The sequence below is a fragment of the Penicillium paradoxum genome (genome assembly GCF_028828445.1).
Source record: "Penicillium paradoxum strain IBT 22861 chromosome Unknown utg000002l_segment0_segment0, whole genome shotgun sequence".
Classification (NCBI taxonomy): Eukaryota; Fungi; Ascomycota; class Eurotiomycetes; order Eurotiales; family Aspergillaceae; genus Penicillium; species Penicillium paradoxum.
In genome coordinates, this window is record NW_026643180.1 from 345,623 (window position 1) to 358,027 (window position 12,405).

At 47.8% G+C, this 12,405-nt stretch overlaps 1 protein-coding gene across 1 annotated transcript; it reads left to right on the forward strand.

The window, feature by feature from the left end:
* Positions 1–7,223: 7,223 nt before the first annotated feature.
* Positions 7,224–8,966, forward strand: nsdD (GATA-type sexual development transcription factor NsdD; the record flags this gene model as incomplete). The annotated part of the gene is made up of 4 exons (XM_057171197.1): positions 7,224–7,255; positions 7,312–8,164; positions 8,315–8,632; positions 8,754–8,966. 4 exons carry the CDS (start codon positions 7,224–7,226, stop codon positions 8,964–8,966), a joined length of 1,416 nt encoding a protein of 471 aa, XP_057035100.1.
* Between the last annotated feature and the right edge of the window lie 3,439 nt (positions 8,967–12,405).

Below are 12,405 nucleotides of genomic sequence, written 5' to 3' on the forward strand. Positions count from 1 at the left end.
GACCCCGATTAGTGGGATATACTCAATGGGGCATAGGGAAAGGGCGATCTGCTGAAAATAGATATGTTTGTTCGCTTCCAGCAGACCCCGATAACCAAGATACGCGCATCAATCTCACCCAGAAATGAGCCAATCTCTTGACCGATCTCATAGCCTTTTGCTATTCCGTACTCTGGGGCCCATTGGACCTCGTACACGAAAGTAGTCGTCAGCAACAGCACAGGCCAAATGAAAGAGGAGCCCGAACGCTCCAAAAAGAAAAAAAGAAAGGAAAAAAAAAAGATATCGCAATGACCGAGGTTGATACTATAATTAATAGGACTGATATGCTAAAAAATGGAGCGAATGGAGCCATGGAAACCTGGAGGGATAGTCGCCTCCACTCTTTCGTCTCCACCAGCGGATCTTAATTAATCCAAGCCATTTTCTCATTTCCTCGCCGTGGCTGAGTATACGGCAAGTTGTCCAATCTCCTCGGGCGTGAGTGGTCGGCGACCATTTGAATTGTGCACTGTCGATCGGAGCTCGTAGAGATATGCAGAGGTAGGTTAGTGGCTTTGCTGTTCAGGAAACCTTTCATGCTTAGCGCAGGGAGATCTGACACGGGTCTGTTTTCCGCGCGAAATAAGTCAGATCGTCGGGAATTAGTTCGACTCATGGGACAGAGTATTCCGTACTCCGTACTTCCATGAATGATGCATAATATGCTTCATAAGTTATAACGAGTACTCCATATTGCCCGACGTATTCGGAAGTTTTTTTTTCCAAGACGATCACGGTGATTCTCCGGGCAATTCGGGATTTGCGCAGATACCGAACGTCTGCATTGACAGTGGAGACATAATTCCTTCCCAAGATGTGGAGCAGCTTACAACGGCCAACCCACTTGGAGGTAATCTCGTTAATCTGGCTTACTCTCAGGAGAACAGCCCCTTGAGCTTGAACTAGCCCTGTAAGCGGTATGGGCTGACGCTAAGCTGTGAAGAGAGAAGGAAAAAGAACAAGAAACAGAAATGCTCCCCGCCGATCGAGGCGGTCTATGGCGGTGGGTCTGGGAACGGTCCGGCTTGCCGTTCTGATTTTTTTTTTTTTCTCTTTCTCTTGCCCCCTGTGGAGGAGTTTCCCCTTGTGTCAGTCTTCCCAGACTGTCGGATACTAATCTCAGGAAATGAGCGGGAAATAAAAAACAAATACACTCTTGGCTGAACCTCAGGAGACCTTTCCCGTGTGTGCTTGGACTCTTGGAACGTGCTGCAATCGCAGTGGCGAATGGAAAAGAGGACAGGGGGAGAAATACATAGCAGATCGGATATTCCAGTAGATCTCCCCCAAAACCCCAGAAGACTTTCACGTGGAAATAATATCCTGATGGAGTCGTTGCCCGGTAGTCCCATATTCCGGAGCTAGTAAAGGAGGATGTACAGAGTACGGAGTAGTAAACAGCTAGGAAACAGTACGGAGTATCCACGAAAACAAATATACATCAAACCATTAGAGTATCATAGATCTGATACCCTCGCGATGAGGAGTTCGCTTCCACCTGGGAACCAATACGACAGAGTACGCTAAAAAGAAACCAAAAAAAAAAAAAGAAAAAGAAATATGCAGATTCATTTGTCGTGGATTCATCTTATTCTATTCCTCTTCTGGTGACAGCCCCAGACCCCTGCTAGTCCCAGAAATTCCCGTAGCCTGCGTTGATGCCATTGCTGCATATGTCCTTGCAGATTGTCCTGCTTTTTGAGAAAAAAAAAGGCGCCTGGCCCCCACCCCGGACGCCTCTGGCTCCTCTCCTTGGTCGCTTCCAGAAGGGATCGGACCCTCCCTTCCCTGTGATATTGCCTTTTGGTCAAGCTGCAGCTGTCAGGTTACTACTTTGAGACTAGAGATCGGAGAGATTCCCGGAAGTCTCCACTGGCGAATTAAACAATCTCCTGAGCCGCCACGTTTCGGAGGTTCGGGTTCTTGCTGGTTTACTTTGTTTTGACTGGGTGGCCCGGAGATTTTATTGTCTAGGGGTGTGCACCGTGCTATTTCCATGGGCGAGTACGGAGTATAGTACGGAGTAGTATCGTGGTCTATCCCGGGGTGGGGGGGGAGGCGTTCTGGCTCATGATACTCCGTATGGAGTCAGATGAACCGGCCGAAGGCGCGGCTGAATTCCTAGATTGCAATCTCAGATTGACCCGCCGCCTCGTTGAATCAATGGGCATAGTGTCGTTTATTCTGTACTCCGTACACCGTATGTTGCACAGATGTAAATAGTCCCCCCTTTTGTGGGTGTGCCATCGACTTCCGGGGATCTCCATCCTCGGCTTAAATATCGGCCCAAAAAAGAGATGGCCAACGGTCGATGCGCACTAGAATTAGGATCGGATCGTGAAAGTGCCAATTTAAGGAAATGAGCGGCCGCTCATTCCCTTTGCGGTGAGGATTCTCTGATCGTCCGTTTTAGCGATCGTGAGAGCTCCACATAGAACAGTTGTTAGCTCGGAAAAATAAAACCGACTAAACCAGTCCAGTTGAGTGTTTTTGTCAGGCCATCAGGAGACGAAACCGTTAAAACGGTTTGTCGATCAATGGTGTGCGATCATGTCTCCAGTATTTCACGACTTTTCTTTTCTGTTGCTTCGGCAATGATCGCCACCTTAGCGTTCATAGTGTGTATGGTAAATCAGAGACACAACCATCAAAATAACGAAGAAACGAGGTCTTGGCCAAGGATCGGCAGCTTCTCCAACTGGAGACGGAGAGGAGCTTGAAGTGGACAACATCTCAGACAGAACCCCGTCTCATTGGTCCTTGGAGACTGAATGTCCGGTGAATTTCCATCGAATACCTCGCCCCTTCAAATGGAACTAGGGAGCGTGGCAGACACGTGAATCTGTTCGATGCCGAAGCCACTTTCCATGGCTTTTGGTTCTTCTCCACCAAACCCTGCTTCAATCGCACTTCGAATGCCACTCTTTCTGGTCATTCTGTGCTGTTTCATTGTGGGATGCGCCCGGTAAAAAAAAAAAAAAAAACCAATGTTGGCAAGCTGTCTGCGTCGTTGGAGGTGATGCACTCTTTAGTTGCCGTAAAAAGGCAACCATAATAGACTCCATGCAAGAGGAAGGGTAAGAAAAAAAGCAAAAATATATCCCAAAAAAAGGTGCACTTGCTCCGTATCAGAGAGAACCAGACCAGCTGGTGCAAATATACTCCGTACTCTGATCTTGTATGATCCATCCAAGTGGTCTGCGACCGGGCTGGTGTGACCAGTTGCGATTCTGATAGTTCAGATCGAAAGGCATCGCGGGGAAATCCGGCGTCGGTGAATGTCTCAGGCATACTTGGTACTCTGTACAGTGTACTCCGTATGGAGGATGGGGTATTTCTCAGGTACTTAGTCGGCTCATTCAATAGTACATTGAATACTCTGTACTTCGTACGGAGTACTCCGTACTCCACACTTCGTCGAGGGAAGTCCAGCCCTGAAGATTATGACCCATCACATCCAGGTCAACATCGTGAGTTTCTTCGCCTTGTTTCCAACACCTCGTTATCGTGCAGGTGGAGAAACACTCCTAATCGCAGAGATCCTTACTGCATTCATGCTCGGCAGGTTGAAGTGACCTACCGTGCATGCACTAAATCTCCAGCGCACGGAACGCATCGCAGAGTGGCTGAAATGCTAAGATCCGGCTGGTCGCGCTGGAACTGATGATCCAGCAACTACTCCGTACTATGTAGATCGATTCCGCGCAGTGGATGATTTCAGACCCGTCACTAAGACCATTGTGTGATTGTGCGCTGTATGGCCCTGGAGTATAACTCCGTGTGTGCGGTTCCTGGACCGGATGGCGCTCGGGATCTGATTCAATCCTCGGGCTTTGCTCTTTACATGCCAACTGCATGGATCCAACAGATATCACAAACGCCTTCCCACGGGGGGTGATATAGTTGGACTGTTACTCGAACCATGGGGCTATTGTTCAGCTGTGGCACTCGGGTGAAAAATCGTGGGCCAAGATCAACGGATTGCATTGGTAATTCCGAAGATCTAGGTACGATTGCCTTGCATGGCTGAACGGGTGAAAGGATCTCACAATCGGAGGGTTAGACCTTGGGCCGACCGTTGGACCATACATCATTATGGGTCTCCGCTTGAGTCTGTGCGCTGAAGGGCCCAGGAGGCGAATGGGGCGAGAGAGGTTCTTCCGTGCCACACATGAACAGGAACGGACCTATGACGGCAAAACGAACCATTGAATTCCAAATGCAAGCCCTAACCAATTTTAGACTCGACAAGCGTTGCTCGTAGCGCTGAGCAAGGGAGATCGAGGGGAAAACATGACGTCCAACGGCGTGGGTCCGAGGCCAACAAACTCAAAGATCCAGAAAATGGATTCACCAAGCGTCCCTGAGCGGAAGCTTTGAGTCGATCCTCCTGCGTTAAGTCCAGGGCTTTTGCATTCCAACGCTCGCCACATAGTCGTACGTTGTAAGGTTGCAAGGGTATTAGGCAAGTATCGGAAACACAACGGAGACACCACCAACGAGATTTTCAAAAAAATAAAAGGGCAGTAAGCGTCAAAACGGCCTGGGCCGAGCTTTGATCCGGGGGCATCAAGCAGGGCGCCTGGAAAGGCAACCAGCCCATATGCCCCAAGCTCCTCTCCCCATAGACCCCTATCGAGCTGTTGACATCCAACCATTTTCGCCTCTATGTTTATTTATCAACCCCCAAATTTGAGTATACTGCAAACGATGTAAGGACAAAGGCTGAGATAAAGTGCAGCACACGCGATCTTGCCAATAAACGTCCCGTGTGCGATCTCGATCTAAAGCTTAAGCAACGTGTGTTGCAATACCCTTGCGACCCCGATCTTCTTCGGCGGGTACTCAAGGGGGTAGCGTGCTCCGATACTGAAGAAATATTTGTTTTTCCTTTTTTTGGTCAGATTTATAGTTTGCTGTCCAGTTTCGATTTTCTGACTTTTTACTTTCTATTTTTTTGTGATCTCACTTGCGCCCGATCTTGGCTTGAAACGGCTCGTGGCTCGGTGACGTACATCGCATCTGGTGGCTGGGTATTGTCTTTTCCCATGGAGACGGAGGGATAATGGCATTGTATTCCGTAGAGAATATAAGCCAAGAAAGAAGTCCGGAGTAGGGAAGAAGCAGAAAGTCAGAAAATCAGGAAATCAAGAAATAACCAAAAAGAAATAAAGAAAAAGAAAAAGAAATAAAGATTGGTGAACCATGGAACGTTGTAATCTGGACACGTCAGGCACTTTCCGATCTGACCGTGTCACCTCAGCCACGTCTCTGATTCACCCCGTTGCGATGGAAAGAGCCCTTCAGAGATCTTGACTTAGTGTATACCCCGTGGAACCCCTGTGTATCTTGCAGTTCCCTTATGTGACACTGAGGTTGCATACCCATCGATTCGAGGGTTGAGACATTTATTTTGACCCGGCGCTTTGGGACGTTGGCGATGGGAATAGAATCGATTCATGCACTGCATTTGCCCCTGGAGCATAGAGCAGGAGCCTCGGATCAGTCCTGACATCATGTCCTTCACTATTAATAAGCGTACGGAGTTAACGGTGCAGAGTTCATTGCCCGAGGCTGACATTTTATCCACTCTGAATCGGAGATCTCTCTCATGTGACACGGATGCATGTACAGGGTACGGAGAACTCGTACATGATACTGATCGTGGATCTTGCCAAAGACTATTTTGTTTTTTAACTGATGAAGTAGTACTCCGTATACGTGGTACGGGATACTATATTTCCACCAAAATGTGGACGGAGCATGCTCCGCGGACGTAAACACAGAATAATAGATTGGTTCCAGAAGACTGGAAGATTAGAACGCTATATCGGATGAGCTATAACTATCGTCCGCTAGTCTCTCTTCCAGTTGGACCACTCCGCCGGGTATCAAGCCGTCCCTTAGCACGTTGGCAATCGGCCTATTATCGCGATCCAGCATCGATCTAGGGCTCTGGGGTAGCCCTATTTCTTTTTCTTTTTCTTTTTTTGGGGGGTTCTTGGCTCTATGATCATACGGAGTACCTATGTACCCGGGTGGTACCTGGATGTACTATGTTCCTGAGTCATGTCGTACCGTGTGGATAGTATGATATCCAGGACACCGTGTACTCCGTCGTACATGGCTATTTAGACGTTCAACGATGGGCAATACATCAAGACATCAATATTATAATAATACGGTCCACCGTACACTAGTGAGAGGTATGATTCCGATGATCCGCAGTTTGGTAATTTCCAGGTTGACGTAAAACCAGGTCATGACGATCTAGCAATTTCCCTGGGTAATTTTTCCCCCTGTTCGTACGGATCTCGATCTATTTTCTATTTTCTCTTTTTCTTTTTTTTTTTTTCTTTTTTTTTTTGGGGATTTCTCTTTTCTTTTTGATTTATGATTTAGGATTATGATAATTCTTTTTGCGAAATAGTAAAATAAATCCAATAATACACCAATTAGCTTCTCTCCTCTCTAAGCTTCCCGTTTCCAATCTAAAGCCCGAAATGAAGTAGCCTCGATCCCCTTGATTTGATTTTGGCTTTTCCCCTCCCTGAAGGGTAGTCGTTTATATTTATCTTATTTATCTCCCCCATTCCACCTCGTGCTTTCATATTTGGATTGACATTCTCCGTTTCCACGCTTTATATCCCTTGCTGACTCGATCTCAACTCTTTTCTTTTTCTTTTCTTTTCTTTTTCTGCTATGTGCTAGGGGTTTTGAGAGTTCTTCCGACTTGACGTACTTTTGGAGGGGTTTCTTGTTTCCTTCTTCTCACTTCCTAAGGTTCATTTTCTCCAACCCAAGGAGAGACAACAGAACAAAAAGGACAAGACCAAGAGTTGAAGTCGAAACGAATTAACTGGTGAACTGGTGAACTGGTCAAACGGGTTACTCGGGCTCCATTTAAACGCCACAGCATTGACAACCGCCCCTCTCCGGGATTGGATCTTTGGCTTCCTTGGGATCTCGGCTTTGCCCTCTTTTCCCTTCGCCACTGTCGCTCCTAGGGACTCGCATTCCGCAGTCGCACGAGAGGCGTTCGTTCCTCTTTGAGCCTTTGTGGGAATTCCTCGGCCGGATCTTATAACTTCATTGTATCTCTCGTCTCGAGGTAACTTGGCCTCTCTCGACAGCTTGGTCGATGATATAGTATTTCATCACATCCTTCTACTATCAACGTGATGGGGTCTTTGGAAGCTGCACCTAGGCACAGGTTGGTCTTGCGCCCTCAGCGCATCGCTTCTTTCATTGCTGACCAGCTATCTACAGAGACCCTTTACCTGCGATAGGGTTCCTAGGAAAGGACGGCTCGGGCTACACCGCCAGATATTCTTCGAGCGCAACTTCATCTCCAGCTCCTTTGATGAGTCCCAACATCATGTACACCGGGCAGCATCTACCTTACTCCTACGCGCCCTCGAGTGGTCCGCCCCCAGGGTATGCCTCGCCGCCAGAGGCCCGTCGTGTCATTGAAGATGAGAAAGAGAAACACACTCCCAGACAGTCTCTTCCATCAATTCACGAGGCGCTCGGCAACGACAACCCTCTCCCATACCCTACACCTACCTCCGCTCCACCATCACAATCCACTCATGCGGCGCCGCCATCACACCTTATCGGACGGCCGAGTGCAGAAGGTCCAGCCGGACCATCAAATCCGTTTAATGGACCATCGACGGGGGCATTGATGCGGGATGGCGCTTATTCGCACCCAGCCCCAATGCAAGAACAATCGCGCTCCAGTCTCGCATCCATAAGCACTCAAGACTCACGGAATCCATCCCTCCACTCCATCAGCACGGGCAAATCCCCTACACAGAGCGCCAAAACAGTGAACACCTCGGTTGGATCACAAAATTCCTCCGGCTACGACTACAGTGCGCCGCCGTCCGCCGGCAGTGTAGCTTCACCCAACGGCTACAGCCATTTCGCCTCGAACTTTACCTTCCCACCTCAGCCTTCGGGCCACTCATATCCTCATACCTACGACAATCGCTCCTACATGACTGCATCGCGCATGGAAGAAGTCAAAGGTGGGTATGTGGGTCGGTCAATCCCTCCCCATAGCGAGACTGTCAAGCGGCATTTGGACGTTTTCGATGTGGAGACATCTTTGAATGAGGTACGGATTGTCCCCCATTTTTTTTTAAAAAAAAAAAAAAAATTACTTGACTTCATTTTCCCGCTCTATTCTCCAACGTTGTTGGGCGTGGAGATGGAACGGCCTATCAAGTTCCCCCGAAATTACATGTGAACTAACATTGTGGAACAGATCGCCGAGTTGAGTACACGAACTCTCGATTTTTCAAGGCACTACGCAGCTCGCGCACACCAAACGCAGCGGTCTGGGCCGATATTAGGGTCCCTTCCTTCGCTAAGCGAAGTCGAGGACATGCTCCATATGCAACGGCGGAACCAAGATGCCTTGATCCGGATACGTTCGGCTGTGGTGAACCAAGAACAGGCGCTCGCCGAACAGATGGCCCAGCGAAAGGCGTTCAAGCCCGAAGACGAGCACATGGCCATGTACCAAGAAGAGTACAAAGGCACGGGCGGATTTGCAGGCGCAGATCCAAAGAAACGGCGTGGAGTAAGTCTGATCCTTTTCCTGTTTTTCCAACCATATGTATTCTTCTGGATCGATACCGTGGTTGACTCGCTGTCAAACCCGCTCCACACAATGAACCGCGCATGGCTAACCAGCTCTACAGAAAGCTGCCCCTCCCGGTCGTTGCCACAGCTGTAACCGAGCCGAAACGCCAGAATGGCGCCGGGGTCCAGATGGAGCCCGGACGTTGTGTAACGCGTGTGGTCTGCACTACGCCAAGCTGACTCGCAAGATGGGCGCTAACAAGCCGGCGGGCCTGGGTTCAAATCTAAAGCCCAAGTCGGTTCTCGACTCCGCCTCGCCAACCAGTCATTAAATCATTTTCTGCATGTGGCGTTGAAAAAGGTGGGAAATAGAAAGGACGGCAACGGAGTTCAGTGACCATTTTCTCTTTTTCTTTTACAATTGGGATTTGACGAGGCTGCGATCTTCCCCTGTTCGGCATCTTTTTTCTTTTCTTTTCTTTTCGATTTTATGTCTTCCCTTTGTTCTTTTTCATTTGTTTGCTTTGGGACCTTCCCTACTCGGTGCCTTTATATAATACCCCCTCATCAGCTTCCCAGGCACTGGGAGAAAAACGGCTTCAGCATAGATATCCCCTCCCCCGTTGATGATTCAATAACCATTGGCCTGGTCTGAAACTGGTTCTTACTTTTTTTTTCTTTTGATTTCATTCCCAACTCCCATCTCTCAAGACTGTTATCTGGTTTATACCCTGCATTTGTTTGAATCCGTGAATCCAATTCGGAAGCCCGCGGATCTCATTCTCGCGTGTCTGTTTGAGTATGTCCCTGATATGATGTGTGTACGATCGTGTTTCATTCAGCGTTTTTACATTTACGGCCCCTAGTCGATATTTGATATCCGACCTTAAAGGTTTTATGACACTCGTTTTTCCTAGTTTCTCAGAGCGGGTACAATTGCCCTTTTCAATACATTTTACCAATGAATATCAGTTCCAATTGGAGTATTCCGTAGATTGGTCTTGACCGCATAGTCTCGGCTGGGTCCTCAATGCCGATTCCTGGACCCAGAACCCCCGAACCATGGATCCAGTCATGGTTATGAACATATGGCATGATCTCTTATTCATGGCACGATTCAGGAATCCCCCATCTAGCCCTCTCCTGCGTGAGCCACTGACAAAGCGGCGATTGGAAAAAAGAAAAGAAAAAAAAAGTGGCATGATCGGTGAAGTCTTTTAGGCTGAACTCGGTCCGATTCGCTCGGTATGAACGTGCAGACCCTAATATAATAGATTAACGATAAATGAAGATAATCTATTCCCTTAATTGACGAGAATCCTCGCGACGAAATTTGTCAATTTTATATAGTCTATAATATATTGGGGAATGAACTCATATCAATTGCATATTATTTCCGCAGGCAATTGGATCGGAACAAGAATCCCCCCCCCTCCGCAATACCCGCATCGCGAACCGGGAAAGAGCAGGGCAGTCGATCATCTAGATTGGCGAGTCGACTAGCGGGGGAATGGGAATAAGATCATTCGCCAGATGGAAAAATGAGAGGACAAAAAAACCCGATCCGATCTGATCGGGATCGGGCATGAGATCGTAGATTAATTGTTTTAGATTAAAATAAATTAGATTACTGATTTCTTTCGCGGGAGGTAAGATCGTGTAAGGAATTCTGTTTGCGCAGTCCAATCACGCATGGTTCTATACGGAGGAGTATATATTGTAATATAAGGTCACGCTCGGCGTACTCCGTCACTTGATCAGATATAGATTAAAGAGGTAGCATATACTCCGTACTCCGTAATAGGTTAAAACTTACAGACCGCCATGTAGATCAGGTGGAACGATATTTGTCACGCTTTTGCGATTGACAGCTTAGGTCGCAAAAGCAGGGTACCCCTGTTCGGAGAGAATCTCGCCGTCCGATCACAGCTGCAAGGTGTGTGATCTTTGGCCCGATGCCATTCCCGACAGTTTGGAAAGTTTATATAGTCTGAGCGATCGATGCAGGTTTGGGGATTTCTTCGCTGTACTTTCCTAAGGAGTGGAAGGCGATATGTGCGTTGGTACATAAGAGCTGTGGATTTTGGGATTTTGGGATTTTTGATCTTTTACTTCACTGTCCTTGTGTGGACCTTTCGGGGAAGTACAGTTTTTTTTATTTTATTTTATATCAGGTGGAGTTTCGAACACGATGTGCGAAGATGGGAATCTCGTACCTTTCTTTATCCCTTTTCTGGGTTAAAAAAATAAAAAAAATAAAAAAAACGCTAGCAGGGATAGTGGAATCGAAATCGAAATCGAGATCCTAGATCCTAGATCCCACGTTCGCTCATCCCTGTGGAGATCTATCATGTCATTAGCCGTTGCCTGCGGAATACATCGTAAAACTGGTATGCAACCACCCCTTTCATTTTGTCTAGATCCGGAAGGAACACACGAATAATTGGTCGAATTGTCACTGAACATTCCCGTTTGAGACCTTGAATGACTCAAGGGATGTGTGTGCTGACTCATTTGGCCCGGTCCAGTGCCTCGATTGTTTGGTGGAGCTGGGGCTGATCGATCTTCCATCTTTCACAATACTAACTCTTCTAGGACAATGGGATTCAGGTCCGAGACAAAGTTTCACCCAATTTCCCTCAGACTCTATATCCATCATGAATCGCCCGGAAATTTAATCCGGCCTAGACGTTGGGAACGGAACTCCGCTCATCTCCACGGAGAAGACTATCCACAAGGGGAGAGCTGAGAGTGGCGTCACACATCACACATGGCGCATGGGCTGGGACAAACCTACGATCCAAACGGTCTCATAGAATAATCAGAAAAAGCAAACTAGCGAAATTGGGCCCGGCGGTTACTCGGCATACAATCGCAATTTAGAAAAAAAAGGCACATCGCAAATCAGTATATCATATATAGAAACGATCTCCACAGTCTGTGCGCAAATACGATCGGCGGTTTTTCTTTTGATCCTGACATCGGACCTATAAGAAATGAAACAAAAAGGGGGGGAAAGCTGGTCATCTTAGGCTCTGTGCGGCAGTCAAGCCTTGAATCGGTGCCCGACGGAAACTCTATCTCGTGTGAGATCGTATAGATCGCATGCAATGGTGGAAGTGTTGCGCCTGGGCACGCGGCAAAACCGTGGGCAAGATCTCCGTGGCTGTCAGATCTCTATTTAGAATCACAATGTCGGTGTGTTTGGCCTGAGGGCCACATGAGTTTGCTCCAGGCCCTAGCAGATTACTTGGGCTCATGATGGTAGATCGGTATCTAACATGGTCCGCGCCATGCCGAGTTGGGGAATTGGTGGAGGATAGGCCTTGGGGTGGAGAACAAGGTTCTGCTGTTCTTTGGATGTTCTTCTTCCTTGTTTGATCTGGTTGTGGCATGGCGACGGAGTACAGAGGAGATGACAGGATGTTGGACGGAGTACGGAGTACTCAGGAGGTGGTTGCTAGATAGGTATACGAAAGCATCGGACAGTGGAGTGCCAATGTTTCTGGCACAACGGACTTGCATGAGCATTTCGTGATCTGTACATGTAAGTATAGACAAGGTATTGCATTTGTTTATTTTGTTTCGAACTGTACTCCGTACGGAGTAGACATTTCAGAACCAACTGCAGCGGATCTATCCGAAACCCCTAAGCGCCAGCTCCCTGTACCTAGCTACTCCGTACGGAGTACATCGTACGAGAACATTGTATGTTTCGTCCTGACAAGTCATTATTGAAGAAAAAGGATGATTTTCTTCAGACCCAAACCT